Source organism: Planococcus citri, chromosome 1 (assembly GCF_950023065.1).
Source record: "Planococcus citri chromosome 1, ihPlaCitr1.1, whole genome shotgun sequence".
In the NCBI taxonomy this organism is placed as follows: Eukaryota; Metazoa; Arthropoda; class Insecta; order Hemiptera; family Pseudococcidae; genus Planococcus; species Planococcus citri.
In genome coordinates, this window is record NC_088677.1 from 53,792,149 (window position 1) to 53,819,350 (window position 27,202).

Consider the following 27,202-nt stretch of genomic DNA (forward strand, 5'->3'; position numbering starts at 1 on the left):
TCAACTTCATCATAAATGGGTATTCGAGCTTATAGCATTTCTTTCGCTTACCATCCTGACCTTGTTTCACTCATCTAATGCAATTTTACATCCTGGATAAATAAACGAATAAAAAATTCATCGTCCACGTTCGACTCCAAAACTTGAATTTCGTGGCGGTACAGGAGGAAAAAAAATTAGTAATTGGTCATATTACAAAATGCATATAGAATATCGTATTTTTCAAAACTACTCGGGTACCTACACCTCGTTGTCGCGCCACCACCCGGCCCCGCGTCGCTATACACGCCAGGACTCGGTAAAATAGAAAGAAAGTAATAGGTTCGCGATAAATTGTAAATAAATTTTATTTTCTCAAACCAGTTTTTCATTACAGCTTATCGCCATTAGGTATCTATGAGCGGTGCATCGAGATACATATACATATAAAAATGTTTCTAAGCCATCTGATACGCGACCAGCGGACGTATCGAATTTTTTTTCCACCGCGATATGCAGCACAAAGTGGAGACGGCAATTACCAAGCATTTAACATACGATCTGCGCGGTCCTGTCCGGTCCGCGGTCGTGTTGCAGAAAATGTTGTTGCAAAGTTGCCACAAATTTTCAGGTTGTTACACGAGAACGTCCAGTTGTGGGTTTTATTATGTACATTATATATACATACGAATACTACTTGGGTATCTAATATCTATAGCTATTCACACTGCACATATACTACGACAACTCGAACACAATGTGTACACCTTACCTACCTAATGTATGAAATTGCACATTTATGTGTCAGTGAAACAATACATGATGTATTAATGCAGACGAACGAACAAATAAATGATGATGTTTAAAATGTCATTTACATCTAAGGGAGGTTCTCATTTCAAGGAACCAATTTGGTGCGGCCGTGCGGGCCTACCTCTCATTTGATATTTTCAATCATAACATCCTGGATCTGATTATAACACGAAAATGGCCACAACTGAGTAGATCTGAGAAGAACTGCGCTAATCTTGACAGATAAAATAGATGTGACCAGATCTGATTACATCGCCAACCAGACCTTTTTGATCAAGTAGATCAAAAGTCTGAACACTTTGATCAGGTCAGGATATTCTCTAGATCTAATATCTGGATAGATTATCGTTTGGATCTCTGACTAGACCAAATCAGATATTCGATCATCCCCCCTCCCTGTCCCAGATCAGTGATTGATCATGCGATTATTGATTAAGGTAAGTTAAATACCTAATTTAATAACTGATTCCATCAGAGAAACCCACTGATCATCAACCAAATTGGCAACCTTTTTTCTTAAATGGGACTTCTCATGCAGAAAATTGATGCACAGCCTATTCAAGCTGAGTATACTATAGGTGCATGCTGTTTAAATATGAACCTACAAAGATTGTTTCTATGACGAAAATCCACACAAATAATATCTACAGCCGATGAAAAATCAATGACACCTTCCTGCCAAACCGATAGGAAATCACAGAATCAATGATTCAGTTTCATTTATTGCAAGAATTAGAAATTTTATCATAATTTATTGTAAATCACTGATCATTGATTGTAGTAGTAGGTAAACATGGCCCTATCATCTTAAGCGGGTATATACCTACAGTAGACTCCCGATTATCCGAATAATGCTGAATTTTATGATCAAATCGAATAAATTTCCGCCGATTTTTATTGAAAAGTTATATTGATTTTTAGTCATTTTCAATTACAATTTAAATGTTTTTTTTGCATCATTTAAACAAATTTTAAACATTTTTTTTTTAAACAAATTTTCGGAAAATTTTATGTAGGTACCTACCTATTTTATTATTAATACTGATTTTAAGTCATTTTCAGCGATTTTAATGCTTCTTTGAGAGGTTTACCGTCATTCAACACTTTTTTTATGCATTTTCCTTCAATTTCACCAAGAATTTCGTTTTTTTGGAAATTTTCAGTGATTTTATATCATTTTAATCGTTTTTTTTTAAAACACATTTTCATGCATTTCTGGCCAATGTTCCTGAAAATTTCATCATTAGTTTGGTAATTTTCAGCTACATATTTTAATTCTTATCAATTTTCAGTGAAAAATTTAAAAAAATCAATCCGACTTTTTCAGGGTGTTCACTCGTTTCTGGAAATGATTTTCCCTGACTTTTCCATATTTTCCAGACTAATTTTTCCATTTTTCCAGACCATTTTTTCAAAATAAAAACACCGAATTTTTAAAATTACCTCTCCTTTGCATTAAAAAAATTAAGTTTCTGAATACGTTTGGTTCTAAGCCCAAACTAAATGAAATTACCCGTGCGAAGCAAGGGAAATTTTTTCCAAAATGAATACAATAAAACCACTAGAATTATTAACAAATTACAGATGAACACTTTCAAAAAATTCCCTGACTTTTGAGGTAAAATTGCTCGAAATTTCTGAAATTCCCTGATTTTTCCAGACGGCCGAAAATCCTTGACTTATCCAGATTTTCCAGGTTTTCCAGAAGTGTGGACACCCTGTATTTTGTGTATATTGGATGTCTCTCCACCCCAATTGACTTGAGATAATCGGGAGTTTACTATAGTTGATTCAATTAGCGAAGATTGAAAGTCATCATGTACCTAAGATCACGATGAAATTATACTGATTCAGTAAACAAAAAATGTCGATAGATTCAGTAATTTTTTACATGGTTAAATGTTATACGTACATTTTGTCCACTTTTCAATAATTCGTAGTTTCTTTCATTTAAGCTAGAATTTAGCCAATAACGTCTTAAAAACTCACAGTTTCGTAGACAAATACATAGCTAAAATGTAATTTCTGATGAATCAGTAAAATTTCACTGCAAAACCAGGAAAAACTAATTCACCCAGCGGCACTGAAAGAAATGATTTTCGAAACGCTTTATTCAGTCCCGAAATTGATGCAATGGTTACTGCACAGTACAGTAATTTTCAAATTACCTCATTTTGATGTAATGATTACATTACATAGGTTAAATCAGAGAATGCATCAAGTGATGGAATGAGTACATCGCCAGGATGGATTTATTACATCACTTTTCAAAATTCATTCCTATGTTCTCATTACATTTCTTTGGGGACTCAGTCCTGCAGACATGGTATTCAAAACATCATTTGGTGGGTAATAAGTACATCATATAGTAAGCAATGATTACATTCCTTAAACATGACTGAGAACCATGTAGTGATTTACTGAATACAGTAAACGATGTACTGAGTACATCGCCGTACTGCAATGAAATCATTTTTTTCAAACAGTGAAAAAACTATATAAATATTTTGAGAGCCTGAATCAAATGTTCTACTCGCGGCCATATCATTAAGTGTAGGTAGTTAGGAACAAAAGGTCCCAGGTTCGAATCCCGGTTAGGCCGGAAAATTTTCGTAGGTAAATAGGTTCTTGAAAAATTTGTTTCAGTGAGAATTATTTAGATGTGCGGAGAAACGTGAAATTGATAGTACCAATCCCCACTTTTTAAATATTGTTGAATAAAAGCGATGAAATGGTTACCGCACTTCTATGTAATAGTTACTTCTCTAAATATGTACTGATTAATGGGTTTCATTCCTATACCAAAATTACCGCGTTTTAATGCACTGAGTGCATCGTTTCAATGTAACTATTACTGTTTATTTCTTTCAGTGGGAAAATGATTGGATTTGATGAGATCTGATCATATTAGACGTGTTCCGACGTGATCAGATCCAATATGGGAGACCTAATTGGATCGTTTTTTTTTTAATTTTTATTGATTAATTGGGGGGGGGGCACAGATGTTTACCGGTTGAAAAAGTTGCTACAACTTTTCGTTACTCCAAATTCAAAGACTTATAATTTTGAAACCAAGCGTTCTACGAAAATTTCATATTACTGCCATCAGCTCCTCGTAGGACGCGCGGTTCTTCCGGTACATGCAGAAAACTAAAAGACTAAAAATTTTCTCAAGTTTATTTCAGTGAGCTTTTGTGAGCTTTTGGCATTTTTTTTCTGTTTCAAACATCAAAATTTTCTTAAATGATAGGGTTTTCACCCACAATAATTTTTTACAAAATTGTTGGCGGTATTGTTGTATAGCGAGGTTTTCAAAAACAGTGTAATGTGGCGATTTTGCTGTTGTAGGTACCAAAGTAATTTGCATCCAGACTTGATTGAATAAGACCAGATGGATCTGATCATCAGAATCAGACCATTGGATCTACTAGCCAGATCACATCAGATCCCATCATTTTCCCCTAGGTTGCTGAATCTGATAAGCGACAGTTCGTAGCTCTTGTACTAAAGTCACTTCCCTACGGAAAACGATTGGATTTGCTGATCAGATCCAAGCGTTTCCTAGATCCAATTTAACTTGATCAGACCAAATCAGATCTGATCAGATTAAAACCTTGATCGGATTAGGTCCTTTTAGACCTAATTAATCAGACCATATCATACCTGATCAGATCCAATCATTTCCTCCTGGAAATACTCGAGAAATTATTTCACCGTCAATCTTCACAACATGATGCACCATTTTTATATTTTGAAACGTCTAAGATACAACAGGCACTCATAGAACATGTTATCGATTTTGGAAGTGATAGGTAGGTAGCACTAATATGTTTCCCGTTTCTAGAGAGCTTACAACCAATAACTGACCACCCTTGCAGATTCAGAACACGCTGCGCTATAGTACTTACTGCAGTAATTTTTGGAACCCAATTGACACTCCTCACACCTACCTTATTCTCGTTTAATGAACCTACTGCACTTATAATTATTCCGCCATAAACCACGTTTCATTTTCTGACATCAACGACGGTCAAACCCTCAAATTTCGATGATAAATTGCGAGATATTTCGAGCACAGCCGAGTATTCGTACACCTATACGATAATGATTATAAGTTCGCTCACGCAATTCGTATATACATCATATGGACGCTAAGAGCTGTACTTACGTATTTCTTTAATCGCGAACATTACCAGACCTAGACCCTGGGATGCTGCGCAGATTCGTATAGGTACGTGCATACGCATACGTGTATGTAGGTAGATACGAGTATAATACACGTAAGTACATGGTACTCGTATTTCCTAGTATTTGTATCACTATTAGTCATTATATGAGAAATGATTGAAAACGACCAGCACGAAGATGTATTAATAATATTGTTAAAACCACGCCTATGCCGCTGTTACAGCATAGCTGCCGGTTTATAAAGCGACATAGAGATGCTATAGTAAAGGTAAAACGTATGTACGACGTACGTAGACGTACGTAGTACCTACCTCTGCAGACTATAATAAAATCATAGGTACATATAAAGCGAGCTGCAGAGAAGCAAAGCAAAGCAAAGCAAAGCCGGGGGCACGGGGGTATGAGTGAGGGCGAGGGCGGCAGACGCGAAGCTGAATTGCCATCTCCGCATCGCGTCCGTTTATACCCATGCATGCACCGTGTATTCGCGCACATCTGATTTTCATTCGACTTTTTTTCTATTCCATGTACTGTAGAGCTTCGTAATGAACGTAAATACGACTCAAACTGACTGACCGTTGACCGACCAGTTTTGATAAAACAAGTACAGAGTGACGGCAAAATGTAGAGTGTAGAGACTATACAGAGCCGCAGCATCAGCCAGCTCCAGCGCAAAACGAGTAATACACATTGCATTGTCGCCGCGAGACGTAATTGCTACTGGCAAATCTTGCCCATAATTAAGACGCGATCGCGCATGCTCAATGCTCGATGATCGCTCGTTATTTAGGTATCATCTATCTATCTATATACGTAGTATATGCCTGCATAATGTAGTATATGTATCTGATATGTGCACTTGGCATTACAACAGCGTTAGGGGAAAAGGAAAATAAAAAAGGAAAGGGCGAACAAGAGATTTTGTCGTGCGAAGGCGAAGGGTGCGGGGGCGCAGGGATAAACAGAACAACTTTCTGCATATAGTATAGTACAGGCATCGCCGACACCGTCACCATACGTCGCCGGATTCACCGGTACCGGTACAATGATCTATCATACGCAGACAGTTCTGTAAATAATGCAATATATGTATGTATGTATTTGTAGGATGGTATGGTAATCCTGTATCCAGTGCACAGACGTACCTGCTTCTATTTTCCTTTGATATGTACATAATTTAGTATTTCTGTTGAGTGGCTTTTGATATCATAATCAATGGATAAATCATAGCAAGTGTAGTCGTAGACGTACTATGCACATCCCAAGAACGTGGCGCTCACTTGATTTCATTCCACCTGACAGGTTGCTTAGGTACTAAAGAAGCGTCAAAGTTCTAACTAAGAAGCTTCCTCGATAATATCGTTGACATTACTGATTACTGACAAGGGAATCATCCTACATGATAATCTTCGATTTGAATGAAACTTGAACTGGTGAAAAGAGGACCTAAAAAAAACCCATCTCTCAATTCTCAGCTGCTGAAGTTGATTTTTTTTTTTGATTTTTGACGAGCGTTTGAAGTTGGCCGAAAGGTCTCTGCTTGATACCTAATCGACTAATACGTACTACCGTCGGCCGGATCTGGAATTATCATCAGAAATCGAATTTTTTGTCCAGCTGGTGATTTATAAAAAATGCCATTGAAAAAAATTTTAAAAGCCAGTAAATTAAGATCATCTAATGAACTTCAAGGGCTCAAATTTTGGTCAAACGGTCTGTGCCGAATATCAAATCGACCCATACCATCATTGGCCCGATCCGGCCGTCCGTTCAGAAAACAGGATTTTTTTACTATTTTTTCTCGTGTTACGTGTGAATTTGAAAAATGGCCGTTTCTCCTCGCCACATGATCTTCAGCAGCTGAAATTTTGGCCAAAGAGTCTATGCTTGATACCTAATCGATAAGTACTACCGTTGGCCAAATCTGGAATTATCATCAGAAATCGAATTTTTTCACAAAACATGAGAAAAAGTAATAAAAAATAAACAAAACTTCAAACGCTCGCCAAAAATCGAAAAATCAACTTCAGCAGCTGAGAATTGGGGAATGGGGGGTTTTTAAGGTCCTCTTTTCACCAGTCCAAGTTTCATTCAAATCGGAGATTATCATGTGAGAGGGTTCCCTTTTGAGAAAATCTTCAAATTGCTGAAATGCTGATGCACCAACAAAGTTCAGTAATTCCTTAGAGATTGACGGTCAGTAATTTTGTTCCGTTTGGTTTCACAACAAATCACATCGGATAAATTTTCACTCTGGACAGAGGAGGTTTCATCTTTCCAGATACGAGTAAGCGCAGGTTCGAGCACTGACCCCTGGTAATTAAATGCAACTTTCTAGTTCAATTAAATTCAACAAAGTGTAAGTCTCATGTACTTAGCCTATATTAAATTTTGGGCTGGTTTTTCCGCACGGACTTGCAATGAGAAAAATCTGATTGTAAATAGCCTGAGAAAAAACGATTGAATCTGCAGAACTCTGGTCAGATAAAATTGGATTCAAGAAATTGAGAGTACCACAAAGTTTTTGAGAAATGAAACTCGAGGTCTGATTGAGGATCAACGCATTAAGTCTTTGAGTCATCTGCGAGTCTCATTTCTTCGCAAACTCAGCCCATCTCTGGATCTAATCTGAACAGATCAAACGAATGTGAACACTGAACGGGTTTAATCAGATCTAATCAAACCGTCTGAGTAGATCTAATCAAATCTAATCACTTTCAATTGGATATTTATACTTTTGATCGGTTTAAATCAGCGCATATGGAATCAGGTCTGCTCAGATATCGGGGCCATTCCACGTTAATTGGACCAAGAAGTGATAGGGGGTTCAGCCAGGGGGTGTCAAAGTTTTCAGTGAACTCAAAATATCATCCATTTCAGCAGTGGATTACTCGATAACCGCGATACCTACCAAAATGGAACATTTTCCCATAGTTAGGGGTTTTGAAAGACTTTTTGGTGATATCATAAAAATCAGTGTTGCCACTTTTTTTCGAACAAAAAATTAGCTCAAAAAGTTTCGAAACGTATAGTTTTCATATCGTTCCGACTCTCAAAAATTCTGAAAAAAATATATTATGGACAACTTTTCATACTGAACAACATATTAAAAAATTGGGATGGCACCATGTTGCAAAGTTGATTTAAAAAAATTTTGAGTTGACGAAAAAATGCGATTTTTTGATTTAAAACATGAAAAAAAGTTTTGATAGGTGAAGTCGACCCAGTTGACCCCTATTTTTACGTATCTGTTGAAAAAGTTGAAAAAACCCTTTCACTCGATGAAATGAACTCTTCACAAAAAATCAAAATTCGAAAAAATTCAATTTTCAAATTCAAACATAAAAAAAAGTTGATAAAAATTACACTCACAATAAAAAAATAAAAATTCGTCCAATTTTTGAATCTTTTCGAATTTTGAATCACTTCAACATGTTTTGTCTCATGAAAATTATGGCTAAAATCTGTTTAACTAATCTGGAAGGGAAAAAACTGCTGCAAAATGGATTCTGCAAAAATTTTGTGTAGAATCAGAATTGAATGGGGCTACACCACAACAAAACTGTCAGTTTTTTCCCGACCCTCTCGACTTGAGGACGCGTCCATGAGTTTTCACCTTGTTTCTTCAGGAATGCGTAAAATGAAAAAAAGTAGTAAAATTATTGGATAGGTAGATACCTATAAGTATATCAAAATGATCGTAATGAAGTAACGCTATAAGGCTTAAGTAATATTTTTTTGCAATCGTCGTCGTCGTCAGTAGGGAACCATCTTTTTTTTGAATGATCACAGATGAAGAGCACAGCCTAAGTGGGTGGAGTGACTGAAGACGGATCATCTTTTTATTTTTTAAGTAGACAGGCTAGGAGCGGGCTGAAAATATAATTTATGCACCAGGAATTGAAAATTATTCTAAAAATTAGTCGAGACGAAATTATTTTCTGGAGAGATGGCATAGATCATTTACGTCTCCAGATCCAAGGAAGAAAGAGACTGTAGTAAACCTGAGCCGATCTGATTTGATGAGTGCTTTTTGAACATATTATTAGGTAAATCATATACACAGATACACGTGTCAAAGTGATCTTGCATCTTACGTATAACAGACCTGTTCAGGCTGGTTAGATAAGATCAAATCCGGGCATCTTTTAAATCCAATCTTAATACTTTATTTGGAGATTTTTGTACTTTATCTGACAATTTTGGTTCTATTTTGGAAATTTTTTGAAATTTCTCAGTCGGTATTCAAAAATTCAGTCAGCATATTTTTTAAATTAATGTTTCAAATTACGCGTTTAGCTGACTTGAATTAAATTTTGCCGAACCATAAGTAGGTATTCTAAAAAAAAAAAAGAAAACAAACAGATTTCTTGATAAAATTTAGGGCAGGTGACTTCTGCTAGTGCTCTATGTAGGAAACTTTGCCATTCCGCGTGTATGTATTCGGGCAAACAGCCACAGCCGTAGGAATGTTAGTAATTCATTTAGCTATATCAATGTTAATCTAATCAGATCTGATTACATACGATTAAATTTTTATAACATTCGTCCGAAATATACGACACTTCTTCAGAATTGGCTACATTAATCTACAACACAAGCCCACATTCGATTCAATCTGATAGAAATATCGACCGAGCTAAATTTTCGCATCGGATCACTGCACATCAAAACATTTGGCAATTCTCAAAAATTATAGCTAAATCTCGCGAGCGACGCGACCTACGTTAAAATCGAACACGATTTGATCGTAATTTTCTGGTTTTAGGATTTAAACCTTTGGAATTGGGCGATATACGTAGACCTATATCAACCTACGTTCGTAGTACGAGGTACGAGTAAGTACTACGAAGACCGGGCAGGGCAGGGAAGTATATAGAGGATTACGCGAAAAACACACGGAACCATAAACGTGTACAGAATTGGCACATTTTTTCCTACTTCGTAAGTATACTCGTATGTAGTATACCGGACAGCTAACTGCTACAAGGCAGCAGATATCGAAAAGACTTGAAATACCACGCATTCGTAGCTTTATCAGCTACTTTAAGACTTCCTAATTTGAATTAAAATAGAAGATGAATTTATTGCCGACTGCCGTCATATGTACATATAGTTGCAACCATCTTAGCATCGCTCGTACAATTTATTCCTCACGAACGATCATCAACCGGCGATAATTTACCGAGGTTGTATTCCGCAGATTAGCGTTTGCGACAAAACTCTCAACAGCAGCGACCAGCGAGATGAAGGTATAAGGGTATGGGTACCTACTACCTACCTATACCTATACGTGTAAATGAGAAAAAAATATACGCGGCCATAGAAAGAGCTTTTTGAAAAAAATAGCGTACCGACAAAATATACCACCTTGCCTATGGGTAGGTCAGCCTATACACATACAGACATTACTTATATGTACATTGATGTACATTACATATTAAATCAAATTTCGACGACGAAGACGACAATTCCTCTCGCACAAAAGCTATACCGCGAGTACGAATATAAGTACGTACGTCTACGTAGTATGTCTATGTACACAAGAGTCGTGTATGTTTACCTATGTTGGTCTTGGTACGTTATGACTGTCAATGGTTGTTGTATGTACGTACATATACTTTTCTGCTGTCGAGTTCATCGTACCGACATACACCGACACGTTCGAGATGGGAACGGGAAAATACCTTTCTAAATAGAACAATGAAACAACGAAGGTTAACAGTGGTCGTTATTGTTTATTCCTTTTGTAAGATTCGCTTTCCGGCGTCTATTGTCCGAGCAAGAATATTTTTATTGAAAAATGACAAAATGACGCGTTTTAATCGTCTTTCTTATACGAGAACGACGATCGTGCACTCGATCCGGGCAACCGTGTGAAAGATCTTTGATCTTCGTAGCTCTAACTGGTTAGATTGGACGGATAATTTGAAAAATAATGCGACAGGCGTTAAACCGTTTTATAGTACGAGGTTTTGTGGTGATTAAAATCCAGCGCAAATACCTACCTACATAATGTACCATAGGCATTAGGTATACTACCGATCTCGTATGCTGCGAATACTCGTAAATACCCAATTCAAGAACCTATAGCCTACTAATAGTTTCATGTAGCATTAGCCTACGATGGCATAGAGTCAAAAAAAATTTTAGTAGGAAATTTTTTCCTAAATTTGAGATTAATTTAGTTGAATCGCGATTTCCTCCTCCACATCCGGATATGTTCATGTATAGATATTTAAAAATTTTTCTAGCATACATTAATCCTACACAGCAGATTTTTCCTAATTTTCCTGGTCATTTTTACAATTATTCCTTCCTCCAGATAGGCATCTGATCGTAAATAGCAAAATTCTCATATCAGCCTGAGCTTTGTTCAAATTTTCCTGGAATACGAGATACTTCCATAACCCCAAAAATACTCAGAAAACTAGCAACTATGAACTAGGTAGCAATTTTTGAGTGGTTTTCTAATGCGATCAAAATCACTCAGAATTGCCAGAAGATCGTCCGAATAGCTCGAATTGACATCAGAATTTTTTTGTTGACGAAATCTAGGGAAAACCTACATGGAAATTCACAATAGACAAAGTATGTAATTCAGTAAGAAACGCCAAAGGATTTCGGGGATGATAAAAATGGAGTGACGAGATTGCAAAATTCGATTAAAAATGGAAATCGGTGGAGAGATGGCCGGAAGACAAATGGGCAGGTCTTTATTCCGCAGTGGATTTTACCACAAAAGATTAAATTTTGAATCGGACACATGGAAATCGAAAAAGCATTCAAAAATATACTACGAGGCCAAATTCTATGAGAGCTGAATTTTATTTTTCGATTTTTGGCAAATTTAAAAAAATTTCAGTCCGGATATTTTCTTTTTAAAAAATAAATAAATAAAAATTACTTATTGTACCAAATTGAGTCAGAAAGTTGAAATTTGATTCTTATAGAGCCTCTTTTCGAGCTTCTGAATCGATTGGCGGAAATTTCAATTTTTTTTGAATTCTCCAGTTCGGTAAAAAAAATATTGGTATCATAAACAGTGTCAGAAAGAAAAGCACCATAATGGGCCAACCCATTAAAAAATTATAATAAAAAATTGGATTTACTGATTTTGCCCCTTTTTGATCGAATTAGATAGAAATTTTCAGAAGTTCAAAATATACAATTGAAAATTTCTACGAAGGCCTCAAACGGTTATGTTTGGAAAAAAATTGAAAATTTCTCGTTCACAAGCGAGAACGAGCCAATTAAAACAGCTTAAATTTTGTTTCCGTCCCATTCGTAAGACCACCGGAATCGATTTGTGGCGATTTCAACCCGTTAAGAAACGTCCAGCAGATTTTCACGTTCTCCAGTTTTAAACGCGATAGTTTTTTCAAAAACTGAAAAAAATAAATAAATAAAAGCAGGCAAAGGATACGTCACTTTGCTTGCATTTTTTTGGGGCGAGGGGATTTGAGTGAAAATTTGGTGCTCTTTTGCCCCTTAAAGGTGTTGAGGCCCGTTCTGAAAAATTAATTTTTTGAAAATAGGAAAAAAAAGGGTCTCTGCTTCTTCTTTAATCTTCAAATGGTTATAGCTTTCAATTTGTGTGTTCATCACAAAAAGTTGAGCTTTTACCATGAAAGTTCCATTTTGAGCTTTTCGAAGTTTCATTACGCGGTTTGGATCTCCTATTATTCGTCCTGAATTCTTACAAACAGTTTTGCTCCAAGTTTAACCAGTCATGAGATGTGAGCTTTCAAAATTCGACAAGAAGCTGTCCTCAAATTCTTTGAGAGTGGGATGACAATAATGGTGACAATTTGACTAAACCTGCGAAAGAAACTCGATTTTTTTAAGCAAAATTAAAATATAGGTCTTCACAGTCTTTACTTTTGGTTCGAACTTCGAGCTGATAAGGCAAAATTAGGTTTGCAGAAAACCTGATTTTTTTTTCGACTTGATGAAACCCCATTTATAAATTTGCTGTTTTTCAAAAGTTCTCATTGTCAGCATTAGTAAGCCTTGAATTCTCGTTTGGTCTCCATGACGAAGATGGGAAAAAACAAGAGAGAACAATCTTGCATACACAGCGTCAACTGAATCAGTATTCTTTCCATTCAGTATACTTGTAGGAAGGTATTTTGTAAGTATAGGTATAAGAAAGGCAGAAATATGTATCACGTTCTAACGTCATTTTATAATTAATGTACTTACACGTTCCTATGAATAAAAAAACGACAACAACACCAACAGCAACAGATGAACAGAAAACAAATAGGTATCTAAAGACCAAAATTTCCTTCTACGTGACTGGAAAACAATTTCGAGAATTTTATCAAAACAAACTAACGAGCCTTCGATAAATTCATCATTGGTGCGAAAAAAAGGCTCTTTGCCTTTTCATCGAAAGAATAACACGAGAGATTAATGGCGTTGACGCGTACAACAATGCTGATCACGACTCGCCAGTATTAGGAACCACCAGGGGTCTGGTTGTCAATATAAATGGTTCTAGACATAGAGAAAAAAATCAATGAACTGTTGAAGGAGTTCACAACTTTACCTACACGCAACAAGTGCCTTGACACGAGCCTTTGAGCGTATTCATATCCTCGAGATGTTTATCAATCGCCGTAGTAAATTAAACACGTTTTTAGATGAAAGAAAAAGTGATAGGGTGAAAGAGCTTTTCTCCTTCATCACATTTATTGCATCGTTGAGTTGAATAATTTAACCCTTGGTTAGTCGCGCCACGGAGCCAATACGAATATTTTTCAAGTGTAAAATTCGACTGTTAGAAAATTCATCTTCGTCTTGACTTTTTATCAAGTATCATTTTAACTACTAAGACGCATAGATTCAAGGAAAATCTTCATAGCGTTGATCTGATGGTCATTTGAATCAACTACCGCACAGGCATCGGCGATCGGCGGTATATTCACTTCATAGATAGAAAATTTTCATGGTAACGTGAAATCTTTTTGAAAGCGGACAGTTAATACCCTATTAGGAAAGCTTGTAACATCATTAAAATGCCATAAACTTCAAGGTGATTGGTTGTAATATTCTTCTCGTAACTACAACCCAATTCGATGATATTTTATGACAACGCGTTAAACCATTTACGGGATGTTTCTACAAAGAAAACAATAAATAAACGAGAAAATTGTCAAAGAAGCGAAATTTCATTGGCATATAGCAGAAGCGAACTAAAAGTGGATCTGTTGATGAAATAAAAACAGTGGGTAGTATACGGCTTAGATAAACCGGTAGATACCCAATTTCGATGGGCGAAGTTAATCAAAATTTACACCAGATAATAGCGATGATACTCATTTCCAGGAAAATGTAACTTGATTTGAGCACGAGCTACTTGGATTAGATTACAAAAGCCAGTCTGCTGCAGTCTGGTAATATTGCAACGTAAATTTATTACCAACAAGTTAATTTCCGATTGCAGAATACCTATTTACTTCGGTCGAAGACTTGAAAATTAGGTAATTTCTTTTTTCAGGATGGGAACATTCTACGAAAAAGAAAATAAAGGAAAAAAATATATTATGGGTCGAAAATAATAGCTTCCAGACGTTCGATTACCTATTTTCTAGAATTTATAGTGTTCTTCTAATCAGACGCAGATGTCGAAATTTAGCTGAACCACATCAATGACCTCATACCTATTTGTGTAGATACGTTTTGATAACAATTAGACATCGAATACCAACGAATTAGTACTTATTCTCGAATTCGCATAAATAAATTTTAAATTACGAAAATCTTATCCAATAGGTGAGAAAAATATCGAAATTTTAAATTTACCTCTTCCAAATTCTCGAGTATGCTTAGCGAAACTATTGACTACAGCATCGACGGTCTCTTTCAGTATCCTTTTGGCACCTTTTTCATCTTCGCTACAATCACCCGTAGCATTTGCAACGGCTTGAGTACTAGGCGGTGGCATTGGAAAGGTTACACGATGTCGATGCGAAGGCGGCGGAGGAGTTGGTAAAATTTTTTGCATCGTTTGCTGCATGTGACGCGTTCAACTAGGAAATCTCCATTGGCACGGGCGTTGAAGCGAGAAAACGTCGATGAAAAATCAAACTGCAATCGATACGAAAAGCGACGACGCGACCGACAAAATTTGATAATGAAATCGCGACGCAACGAACGACAGAGAATTTACGGGGTGATGTCACAGTAACGTCTGTGTAGTTGCAATAGTAGAGCGAAGGTTAAGATCGTTATCACGAAGAGAAAGAGAAAAAAGTACCCGCGGCAACGACGACTTCTTCCTGACGACGGCTGGACTAAAGAAAAGTAAGAACAAGAAGAAGTAAACGGTAAACCGATTACAGCGCGAACATAATGACGACGACGACACTGTGACCAGAGGGGAGTCGTGGTGATAGGTTCTAAAGTAATGGAAGGTACAGCTGTCGTTGCCGATGCAGCCGCCGCTCTTGCTATTATCGATAGGTACTTAAAAACCACTACCGGAACTATTACTGTTATTACCCTCCACCACTAATGGTTCGTGGTGCTTCTCGATCACCGGTTTTGTCTTTTTAATGTTAGCAAAGTGCAGTGGCTCGTTTCTCTTAATGCACTGACGACAATAGTTTATACCTAATCAGTTCGTCGTTGCCGGAGCCGGTATTTCGCTTCGATCTTTCATTTCATCACCAAAAACAAAACAACAACTACAAAAAAAAAACAACAAACAAACAAAAAAACAAAACGCTCGAGAATCGAAAACTAGTTACCAAAGAAGAGCGACAATAACGATTGTACTAACGGTTAATGACACCAATCGTGAGTTAAACGGTACGGTGAGTCATCACCAGCAACGCAATATGAATCGTTTATCGACTTCTTAGTTCTTTCTCTGTTTCCAATCGCCTTTATTTTTGTTTCGTGTGGCCGTTGATCTTGCACATGCACGTAAAATTCACTCGTAGTTCGTAGTCGTAGTTGTAGGCACGCGTTCCGTTCACAACGATAAATTAAAATATCGACGATATCGACAACTAAAACACAAACAAAAAATTTCAATCCTTTCAGTCGAAATATTCCGGCGAGTTTTTTTTTTTTACAAATTGCGAAAAGCCAAGTAATGGCCAATGGGACGCTTGTCAGCACGTTGTAATTGCGCTACACCTAAGTCATTACTGAAGAAAAAAACAGACCAGCGACCGCAGACGAACAGCAACATCAAAGATCAGAAAAAGTCGTTCTGTTCAGTTGTTGGTACATAGCAGCAATCTATATCATACTTCAATGTAAAACACATATCCACGCAGAAAGCAACCGAATTAATTCTGCGAAGCCGGCATGGCATTCGGTTGCAGTCAAGAACAATCTATCATTAATTATTGGCACGGAATTTTTTTTTAGTCGTCTCTTCGACATGCTATATAATTACAATGCAATGCAGTTGATTACCTGTTCATACCCATATAATGCGGTAATTTTCCAATAAATAGAAAATGTTGTCAAGTGCACGATACGATACGAGATTTCTTCGGCTGGAACCTCCAACATTTCGATAGTAGTACCATGTATTGTTAGGTACGAATTCTCTTTCCAGACATGACGCGATACAGTCTGAATAGTCCGGCTAACCCAGTGGAATTATCCTTGCATTTTCTAGACGAAATAACAATTTTAACCAAAACTAATCATAATATCGAAGTACATATGTAGTCCAACTTACCTACTTGAAAAAGCATGTTCAGACACATCAATAATTGAACGTTCCTGGAAAGGAAGCCTGGTTTAGGTTTATCATGATACTTTCAGGAGGGATCTACTGTACAGTGTACAGTACACATAATAAAATTTGAAAGGAAATTAATATTTGTACGAGTACATCAATTCAGATTTCACATCATTTTCCAACGAAAATGAGGATCGGAATTACCGGAAAACACTACTTTCCCATTATCAATCAAATCATCATCAACAACAACAACAACATAAAGATCTCTCGTCCAGTACTGCCAACTCTCACCTCATAAAATAAAAATAATGAAAATTATGGTTCAATTTTTTTCAAAAAAGAAGATCCAAATTTTTCGTAAGTAGGTAGGTACTTAGGTACGATTTAAAAAAATTAGTTTCTGTTAGGGATGAATGGGCAATCTTTGAGACGAAAGAAGGGCGAACCCGGGGGGAATCTGTGGTCCACCTCAACTCACAAGGTTGAACCTTCGACTTGGACAACAGGTTCTAGGTTCAAGGAGTGATTCAACGAGCAAACGCTCAAAACGTTAAAAAATACGAAAGATAAAATGCTGTTAATGCCTATTCATCTGAAACAAAAACTTGAAATTGCCAAGAGAATATTATAAATTTCTGAAAGCCACAACCGAAAATGTACACATCGCAAAAATCGTCTACGATTAATCAAGATTTGATAACGATACGAATCAATAAGAACGGAGAATTAGGTAGGTATTTTTCACTAAAACAAAAAATTGTAGAATTGTAAAAACTTCATCATAAACTACAACCTACCTACTTGTTCCCTTTGTCTACGTAATAAATTACAAAATTCACAAGTTCGACAAACCTGCATAAAAAATTTGAATGAAACAACACGAATCTACTCAACCTATTCATTTACTCCAGTTTATCGCATTATCCAATTAATTCTTACTGATGAAATTACAGGCATTCGAAAACTTCATTGTTTGGCGTTTAAAATCATTATACCATACACATCAGCTGAGTGCATTCTTTCTCACATCTAAAAACTAAATAATTAACACGTAAGTAAAAATATTTTCCCACGATAACTTCACGTATGTAATTTATTAGCATGAAGACAGTTTTTTTAATGATCGCGTGTTAGTGTGTACAAGATAAAACTGGAATACTTAATTTATGTATCTAATTATCAATTTTCCCGCTTCTTGTAATCGTTGTCTTCGAATTAATTCCGAGAAAATATAATTTAAAAAATTATAATTCCATTTAATTAACGACAAAACAATAAACGGTTTCAAAAAACCACATCACTTTTCTCATTTCAGAAAAAAATGTCTATACGTGTATGTAGGTATAGCTTAAACCGTACACTCAGCCAGTTCCGAATACTTTTTTTTCGTATTGCAGGTAAAAATTTTGTATCGACGAATTATTTTAAGAATAGTATTCATCTAATTATCTTAGGTATTTTTACAGATGTTAAGCGTGTTTTAAAACGCTTCAATAAAACCTTCGTTTACAAATTACAACATAGTAAACAAAATAATAATAACTTTTCAATAGATTGATTATACCATACCTACTACCCAGTACCTACCTAAATCTGTTCTGAACTTCTGATGATACGAAAAAAAAACACCACTCAAAAATAGTAATGCGAATTTATTTTTCTCAAAACACCTATAATTTAAGGAATGAAATTAGCTAATTTTATATTAAACAAATAAAAAAAAACAGGTATGACGGATTTAAAAAAAAAAAAGAAAAAAATAGGTAAAAGAAACTTTACAATTTTTCAACAACAAAAATAAAATATGAAATCGTTCACAATTCAAAATATTTGGTAGATACATCTCTATCGAAAAGCGATTAAAAGCGGCAATTTTGTTGTGATTATTTATAACATTAAATAAATAATTAATTACAATAAAAACGATAGTAAGAAAGTTATAATGATCATACAATTAAAGATAAACATAAAATTGTGAAATATTCAAATAATGTACGATGTTGGATCATGGATAGAAAGCGATACAAATAAAATATTAAGAAAGACCGTCGTATCGTCATTAATAATATTAATAAAATCTATGATAATTATACTTAGGACCCAAAATTGGACAAACATGTAAATCGTTTCTTTAAAGGAAAAAAAAACAAAAAAAAAACAGGAAAAAACAAATATAACAACAAGGGATGAAAAAGGAAAAAAAATAAAAATAAAAAATAAAAAGATGGACAAAAAAACTATGATTTTCTAAATAAAAATAAAGATAACAAAGTTTCGCGGTAATACAATCTCATAATTCGAAGTCTTCACGTTAAATCAAAAAATAAATTAATTTCATACGTTCTTTCCAGCGCGTATAATAAAAATGAAAAATAAAAACATCTGATTAATGAGTATCGGTAAAGGTGGAGAATTTACCGGTTGAAAAAAAAGTTATGTCCAACGACAAATCGTGTTTGTGTGTAACTTTAAAAGGGCTTGTCCCCTCCCTTCCACCCTCCTTTATCAGAGAGAATCAAGTAAAAAAAAATATTGAACCCCGCTAGATGCGACGAAGGTTTCACCCACATTTCGCCACACCATTCCTGCAACAAAGTAAAATTTAAGAAAATCATTATTTTCAAACTTATTTGCATCTTTGCGCTTGAAAAGCACAAAACTAACCCAGCAGAGCTACGTTCACACTCCGTATGCAGAAGACAAACGCTCCTGCAACTGTTCCGGAAATTGATCAGAAAACTGCTTCCAATTTTCTTCTCCGACTTGATCTTTGAACCCGTGCAAAATCTGAAATCAGACCAAAGTTTTGTTTTTTTAAATAGGAGTTGAGTTTAAATATCATTGAAGAAACGGTTTTCCAATATTCAAAGGAATGAACATCAACCAAACAAGCAAAAAAAAAAAAAAAAAAAATCGGCGATTTATTTACCTTATGGAACATTTCTTTCAATTCTGGTTTCGGATTTATCCAAGAAGCGACCGCATCGCAAAAGAATATGAAATCTTGAACGACACCACCTGGATTCACCGTTATCATATGACACATTCCACGGAAGGCGCTATCTTTTTCTTCGTTATCTCTAATATTTCGTAAAGAGGCGCACCTGTGAGAAAAAATGGTTTTAGTAAACGAAACGCACATTTCGTGCAATAACATGAAAAAAAAATTCAACAACGTACGGATCTTGAGGAGGGGAGAGGGTAAAAAATTATTCGAAAACATATGTTTGTGGCATAAATAACTTCACTATCTGATGTTCAAATACATTAATCATCGTAGGTACATTCACAAAATCATACGATGGTATTTAAATTTTTTAAAAATTTACCAACGAATTGCTGTAATTAAGGCTTTGTATTGTTCACTCGATATTTTTAAAACCTCTCGATACATCGCCTCCGTACGTTATATGAAAAAAATTTCAATAAATCTATATGTACGTAGTAAAATAAAAAATAATAAAAAATGTTTACACACCATGGCCGTACAAACTGAGGCAACACGAAAGCAACATCATGAGGACATACTAAACCTAGTCGGCCAATTGTTATGGCTAAAAAATCGTAAACAAATAAAACAAAAGAACCAAAATATTACGCAACGATAAATAATAAATCAAAATTGAAATAAAATAAAAATGTAACAAAACTCAATGAACGTAAAAAATAAAGATTTGTCTCCAAATACTCGATGTAGATAACGATAAGTATTCTCACTCGTATACGTAGATTTTCATGTTTCATACTTACGCAATCGTTATCCGATGCAATTGGCAATACAGACAAAGATCGTGATCATAGTATAAAACGCTAGTTAAATATATCTTTTTCATTTTAAATAAAGGTGTTCGCAATAAAACAGCAAATAATATACAAGAAATAGTAATACAAAATGATATTCGTATAACGCTAAAATTTTATGACCACGTTTGCTGGGGAAAAATAGCGCATACGAAAATTCAAAATCAAGTTAATCGTTCTGCGAAATCATATTCAAGTAGGTAAAATTATAACATAATGGCAAACTAATCAAAGAAAATTAAATAATAATTAGAATCGGTGAGGTAAGCTTTATCGAGCTCGTTTCTTGGTATGGATGCTTTTTCATTATCTACCGATAATAGGATATTTTTAATAAAGTATTACCTGTATTTTCGAGTAACGTTTTAGGAGTGTTGGGGCGATTTATAATCATCACCAACTGATTCAAAATCAACGGAATATATTCTCTCATTTCTTCGCCTAGAATATTATAACACAAACATGTAGGTATTAGCAGAATTGTAATAGTTGTAGTCAAGGTTATCGTTGAATTTACCTAATTTCACCGATATTTCTCCGATGGCCCAAGTGGCATTATTACAAACCGAAATCGAATCAGGATTCAGATTTCGTCCGAGAATTGGCATGAATTGAGCTGTGAAAAGTGATTGGTTCGGTTCAACATTGAATATTTATCATGAATTAAATTAGTATTCGAATGTGAAACTCACGTGTACACGGTTTGACATGTTGGAAACAGGCTTTCGTAAGGTCTCCTAGTAATGCAAACGAACTCTGTTTCACTTCAGGCATATTATCTTGCATACACTGATACAACAACTGCATCATATTCGAATTCACCAATAATTTTTCTATATGTCCGTCGAGACCTTCCGCCAAACCAGAAAGAAGGTCTAAGGCTACGATCATGAAGTCTTTATCTGGCGCTTCGAATCGATCGGGATTTTGATTAAAACCCTTTAAAAAATCAAACTTTGTTGCAATATTCATTACATCGAAATTTCACGATAAAAATCACACACTTACTTGAGTTTTATTAATAGTTTGTTCGATTAGCGATACGCATCTCTTGAAGACTGGCTCGCAATATGGTAAGAAGCCAGATTGTAAAGCAGTAGCTACGCTGGACAAGCACTGAAAAACGCACAACATTAAATATTCGCGATCATTCAACATTTAAAAGAATTTACCAACAACTTTCAAATAGGTACCTCTAGTAAAGGAAATAAATCTTTATCTTCGTCTTTCAAATAATTCCACTTTTGAATTAAAGGAGGCATTAATAAACTGATGTAATCAGGTTTGTTCAAATGATGACCAACTGAATCGGCTAAAGTTCCAATGGCATCGTACAAAATCAATAAATTTTTATGCTGAAAAAAGACGAACGAATAGTAGAAAAAAATCGGATCACGAGAAAAATTCACGTACATAATATAGCAACAAAGAATACCTGATACTTGGTAAATGCGAAAACCAAAGTTTGTAAAATGTATCCCAAATAAGGTACTAGTTCTGTGCAAGCTTCTTCTTCCAGAGTAGCAAATGCCGAGCAGGCTGCTTCTTGAACTCTCTTATTAGGATCTAATATTCGTTTCAGTAGCTGTGACGTGTACAATTCGTTAGAAAAAAGATACAATTTTCTAAAATCTAGGCAGATTATTTCAACGTACTTCGTCCATTAAAGGTTTTAGGTATAATTCGTGAGGCTGGCCCACTACCCAATGCGAGTATCTAGATAATGTCCAGCAAGTTATAGAACGAACTAAAGCTTTCTTATCCGACAGGCAAGCAATCAAATAAGGTATTAGTTCATTCAAATGAGGAATCATTCCAGTCATACAACCTGCAAATAAAAATCATCCATTAGTAACGTCGTTAATCGGTACGATAATGTGTGGTACGTAATTATAATACATCTTTCGGGGAAAATAAAATTTGAATGATAATAACCTTCAGCTATAGCTCCCAACGCCAATATACCGGACTCCTTAATGTCCCACTCTTGATGAAACAAAGTTTCGCGTAGAATTGGCAGTAATACTGGCAGTAATTGATCTCTGAATACGTTCGCCAATACGTCAAGAGCTGCTGCGCTACATTTACCTGAAGGAATACATCACTTAAATGAGAAAAAAATCATACTTTGATACGAATGACAAACAAAATTGGCACTAACGAAGATTCCAATCGGACAGAGAACTGTCATCATCCAAACAATCGTCTTCTTCTTCTTCAATGCTCCCATTTTCACATCCTGCGTTCGCATCGACACCATCTTGAGTATGTCGAACGTTTCTAGATTTATGAAAACGAGGTCGAATATCTTCGTCTCGATCGGGTACCATTTCATCTTCTTCAACATCGCCCTGGAATCGTAATATCCGTTTGGAATCGCAATCATGCCGAGAATGGCTCAACTAACTCGAGACGAAAAGAAAAATTACCTTGAGTAGAATAATGTCGATTTCGGAGTACTTCATTCCTCGAACTAGTGTGGGTATCAATCTGGCCAGATGTTGAGGCAGTACTTCACGACATACATCTTGTTCTGCCAAAGACAACCAAAATTCACAAGCTTCTAACGCTACACTCTCGTCCGGGTCTTGAGTACGTATCAGCATGTACTAGAACACAAATATGTACGAATTAGCGACTGCTGAGATTATCTGAACGAATTTATAATGGAGATTGAAATTCTTACTTCGATTATATGATTTAAATGTGGCACTAGACGGTCGATTCTAACTTCTAATAACATTACTAGGGCTCGACAGACATTCTTTCTAACTTCAGGATCATCATCGGATGCTAAATGGAATAAACTCTGAAAAAAACAATTCAACATTTCAATTAATTTTCCAATTTCAACTTGAATCATGAATGATACAAAACAAACGCGATTACCTCTAAAAAGCCGTCGATGTGCATCATAAGTGCTTGGGTCCTACTCACGATAAACTGATTTACACAACCTATAGCATGAGATCTGTAAAACAACGTAAAATACGAATTAATAGAACTAGAAGGAATAAATGAAATTCGCATTAAGTTACAACAAATTACCTTATTTTAGGACTATTATGTTTGAAGAATTGTAAAAATTTGGGAATCAAAACATCGAGAGGTCTTTCTGATCCAAATGCATCACTATCAAGAACTTCGGCTGAATCTTCGCAGATTTTATGCAATGCTCCGAAAGCACCCTATCAACACATATTTCAATTATGTAGTTTATTGGACGAATATTTCAGCATGGCACATATGAAACAAATGCTTACTTCGCAAACGTTGTAATCGTTGGAGTCGAGCATATTACATAATGTTGGTAGCAGTTCGGGCCAAGAAGTGAGTTCACCTCGCGAAGATATCGTCGTAATTAGGATACCCACGGTAGCTCTTATCAATGGAGAAGGATCTCCAATAGCGGATAAACATTCGGATTTGATAAATTGTATTACAGCTGGCACTAATTCGTGGTAATGCGTTTTTACATTATTTTTCAGAATGAGTCCACTTAATGACCTGGTAGGTTCGTCTGTAATGAATAACGAACAAATTTTAATTAATAATGAATATGATACGAAAGTACACAACACAGATGTAACAATTATTGTTATCAATGTTTACCTTCTGAAGTAAGTTTTGTCAAAACAAATATTAGGTAATTATTGAAGTCGGGATAGTTATTAAGTTCTTCCATTTTCTAGTAGATTAACATTAAGGAAAACATACGAATAAACATGTACCGTAAAAACACCCCGTTACTTAATCATTCCTATAATTGATAGCCTAGAAGCGATGCTTCCGCCACAAAAACACATTTTTGTTTTTGTATAAAAGGAACTGATATACTTCTCACGTAGCAAGTAAAAACTGCTTCCGCAGATTCTTTCAACGTAATCCGTCGAATCCATCAACATCGAACGTAATTACAACTATGAAAACGAAATTGCGAAGCGACTGCATCAGCATGAATACATTCGAGGTAGAAAATAGAATTGAATAAAATACACGCATTATGAAGTACATATATATGATTACGAAAAAAGGATACTTGTTGGACAGCTCGCTGAATAGCTGTATCTGGGGATTGAGATTCTTTCAGAAGTTGTAAAATTTGTCGGAGACCTTCTTCTTGCGGCTGCCAAGACATTTTCATATTGTTCTTAACCGAAATACCTATGACAGAATTCCTCTTGACGGCTCTCCTTAATGTGAAATTTTGTTGAAACTATTCGCAGAATGATGTTAAAATTTTGAAAAATTTGGCATAAATTTCACATCGACATTTTAACATAACGAAACTAGGAATCGTTTTTTTTTCTGAATGTAAGCACCTCGTTTCTTTTTTGAATTTTCGATAACCCATCAAAATACGACATTTTCACAGATGAAAAATTATCGATAATGATGAAATAAAATAAATGGTATCATTTTGTAAACTCCTTCGATTTTCTGTTTTTTCTTTTTTTTTTTTCAAAATAACTTCGTTAATGAAACATAATGTAAAATATTATAAAGGATATGTAATAAATTTTTGACAATCACCAAATTAAAAGCATAGCATAGCATAATACTTACTTACTTACAGCAGAGTTGGCGCGATTCCAGGAGCTTGAGAATCGGATTCCAAATGGTGTGATTCCACAAAATTTTGAGTCCCGATTCCGCTTATCAGATTCGCCAGATATAGGAATCCGAATCCGAATCGTAATTTTCGATTCCGATTCCTTTCGCGACTCCGATTCAGATTCCACTCACGACTCATCTTAGGATCCTCTCACAACTCCAACCAGATTCCTCTCACGACTCCAGCCAGATTCCCATCACAACTCCTTAAATTTCATAAAAATGAAGCATTGAAGATGAAATGAACATTCTAACAAACATTAGTAAATAAATATAAAGGCTCGCCGGTGTTATTTTTTTGTAGGAGTGGGGGGTGAGGCGTGGGGAGGGGGCAATTCTAAATTTTTCGTACATTATTGTGTAATATGTCGAATAATATGTTTTCGAAATCGTAGAATCCGAATTTGGAGTAATTTTTTTTGTAGGAGTGGAGGGTGAGGCGTGGGGAAAGGGAAAATTTCAAATTTCTCCTACATTATCCTTATCGTGTTATATGTCGAATAATATATTTTCGAGGTCGTAGAATTCGAATCCAGAGTCATTTTTTATGGTGAAGGTGGAAGGTGAGTCGTAGGTTCGCATGGGTGGGGCCCTCTCCCCAAACGGTGATACTTGAATAGCACTCGACCCTAAAAACTAGCTCAAGATTCGAATTCTGCGACCTTGAACACATATCAACCAACATGTTACACAATATTATAGGCAAAATTTGAAATTTCTCCTCTCCTCTTGCCTCGCCTCATACCCCTGCGAAAAAATAACCCCAGATTCGAATTGTACGACCTCAAAAACATATCAATCGACATATTACACATTAATATAGGCAAAATTTGTAATTTACTCTCTCTCCCCTTGACTCACCTCCCACCCCTACAAAAAAAAAATATCTCCAGATTCGAGTTCTACGACCTAGAAAATATATTATTCGACATATAACACGATAATGTAGGAGAAATTTGAAATTTTCCCTTTCCCCACGCCTCACCGTCCACTCCTACAAAAAAAATTACTCCAAATTCGGATTCTACGATTTCGAAAACATATTATTCGACATATTACACAATAATGTAGGAAAAATTCAAAATTTTCCCTCTCCCCACGCCTCACTCCCTACTCCTACAAAAAAAATAACTGCAGATTCAGATTCTACGACCTTGAAAACATATCAATCGACATATTACACAATAATGTACGAAAAATTTAGAATTGCCCCCTCCCCATGCCTCACCCCCCACTCCTACAAAAAAAATAACTCCAGATTTGGATTCTACGACCTCGAAAACATGTTATTCGACATATTGCGCATCGATCAGGGTCGAATCCTAATAATACCAATTAATTTGTAGATTTTCTGACTTACCCCAAAGTGGGGTAAGTCAGAACAAGTTACATTTTATTCGATTGTGCGAAAGCTACTGCGACAATCGCGCTGAAATTTTCACCATAGGTTAAGAACCCTTATGGGAACCTACATACCAAATTTCAGCCATATTGGTTCATTAGTACGAGAGTAACAGCTGATCAAAGTTGAAATTGTGAAAAAACGTTCTGACTTCCCCCGGTGCACCTTATGTAAAATTTTCAACTCACCATGTTATTAGTAAAACAATGATAAATTCTAAATTCATCATTCAGATTCACTTTCACAACCACTTTTCAGCGCCAACCGGCAAAAATTAGATAAAAGAATATTTATGAAAATTACACTTTTTTGTATTTGTGCTTTTCAATTGAATTTGGGTGATTTCGTTCATTGTGAGAGTCTAGAGAATCGTAATGATGAGGAGTCGTGAGAATCGTAATGACTAATGAGGAGTCGCGAGAATTGTAATATCGGAGTCGAGAGAATCGAAATATCGGAGTCGCGAGAATCAAATTACCGGAATCGCGAATCATATTACATTTGCGATTCCTGCTTGAAAAGAGTCAGATTTCACATTTTTCGATTCATCTGTCAGGTGAATCGAAAATGGAATCCGATTCCGGAATCGGATTCATGCGATTCTCACGACTCCTTAAAAAAATCGGAATCGCGCCATCTCTGACTTACAGTAGTTACAGTTTTGAAAAAAATATTTAAAAAAATCACAAAAA

At 35.6% G+C, this 27,202-nt stretch overlaps 2 protein-coding genes across 5 annotated transcripts in view; both read right to left on the minus strand.

Annotated features, from left to right (window-relative positions):
* Positions 1-16,857, minus strand: part of lft (lowfat) — a 34,669-nt gene extending 17,812 nt beyond the window's left edge. Inside the window, exons 1-3 of one of the 3 annotated variants that reach the window (XM_065346234.1) lie at positions 16,692-16,857; positions 16,417-16,620; positions 14,791-16,001 (exon numbers count right to left, since the gene is read on the minus strand). In XM_065346234.1, coding sequence (XP_065202306.1) covers positions 14,791-15,004 — 214 coding nt within the window. In that variant the 5' untranslated portion in view covers positions 15,005-16,001; positions 16,417-16,620; positions 16,692-16,857. Of the gene's footprint in view, positions 1-14,790; positions 16,156-16,416; positions 16,621-16,691 lie in introns of those variants that run through there. The other 2 variants (XM_065346236.1, XM_065346233.1) reach the window with 2 other exon arrangements.
* A 1,468-nt stretch (positions 16,858-18,325) lies between these two features.
* On the minus strand, positions 18,326-27,123 carry Tnpo (transportin 1). 2 transcript variants are annotated; one of them, XM_065346222.1, is made up of 22 exons: positions 26,699-27,123; positions 25,061-25,314; positions 24,534-24,710; positions 24,107-24,182; positions 23,758-24,014; positions 23,543-23,682; positions 23,384-23,465; positions 23,181-23,303; positions 22,924-23,103; positions 22,656-22,845; positions 22,430-22,582; positions 22,150-22,322; positions 21,930-22,079; positions 21,688-21,849; positions 21,503-21,610; positions 21,187-21,433; positions 21,012-21,110; positions 20,840-20,935; positions 20,172-20,247; positions 19,623-19,797; positions 19,358-19,480; positions 18,326-19,278 (listed from the first exon to the last, which is right to left on the minus strand). In XM_065346222.1, the coding sequence occupies exons 3-21, from the start codon at positions 24,636-24,638 to the stop codon at positions 19,373-19,375; spliced, it is 2,700 nt and encodes an 899-aa protein (XP_065202294.1). In that variant the 5' UTR covers positions 24,639-24,710; positions 25,061-25,314; positions 26,699-27,123; the 3' UTR covers positions 18,326-19,278; positions 19,358-19,372. The 2 variants fall into 2 exon arrangements, with proteins under 2 accessions (XP_065202294.1, XP_065202293.1); XM_065346221.1 differs by lacking the exon at positions 26,699-27,123 and having other exon boundaries at positions 25,061-25,418.
* Positions 27,124-27,202: the final 79 nt, after the last annotated feature.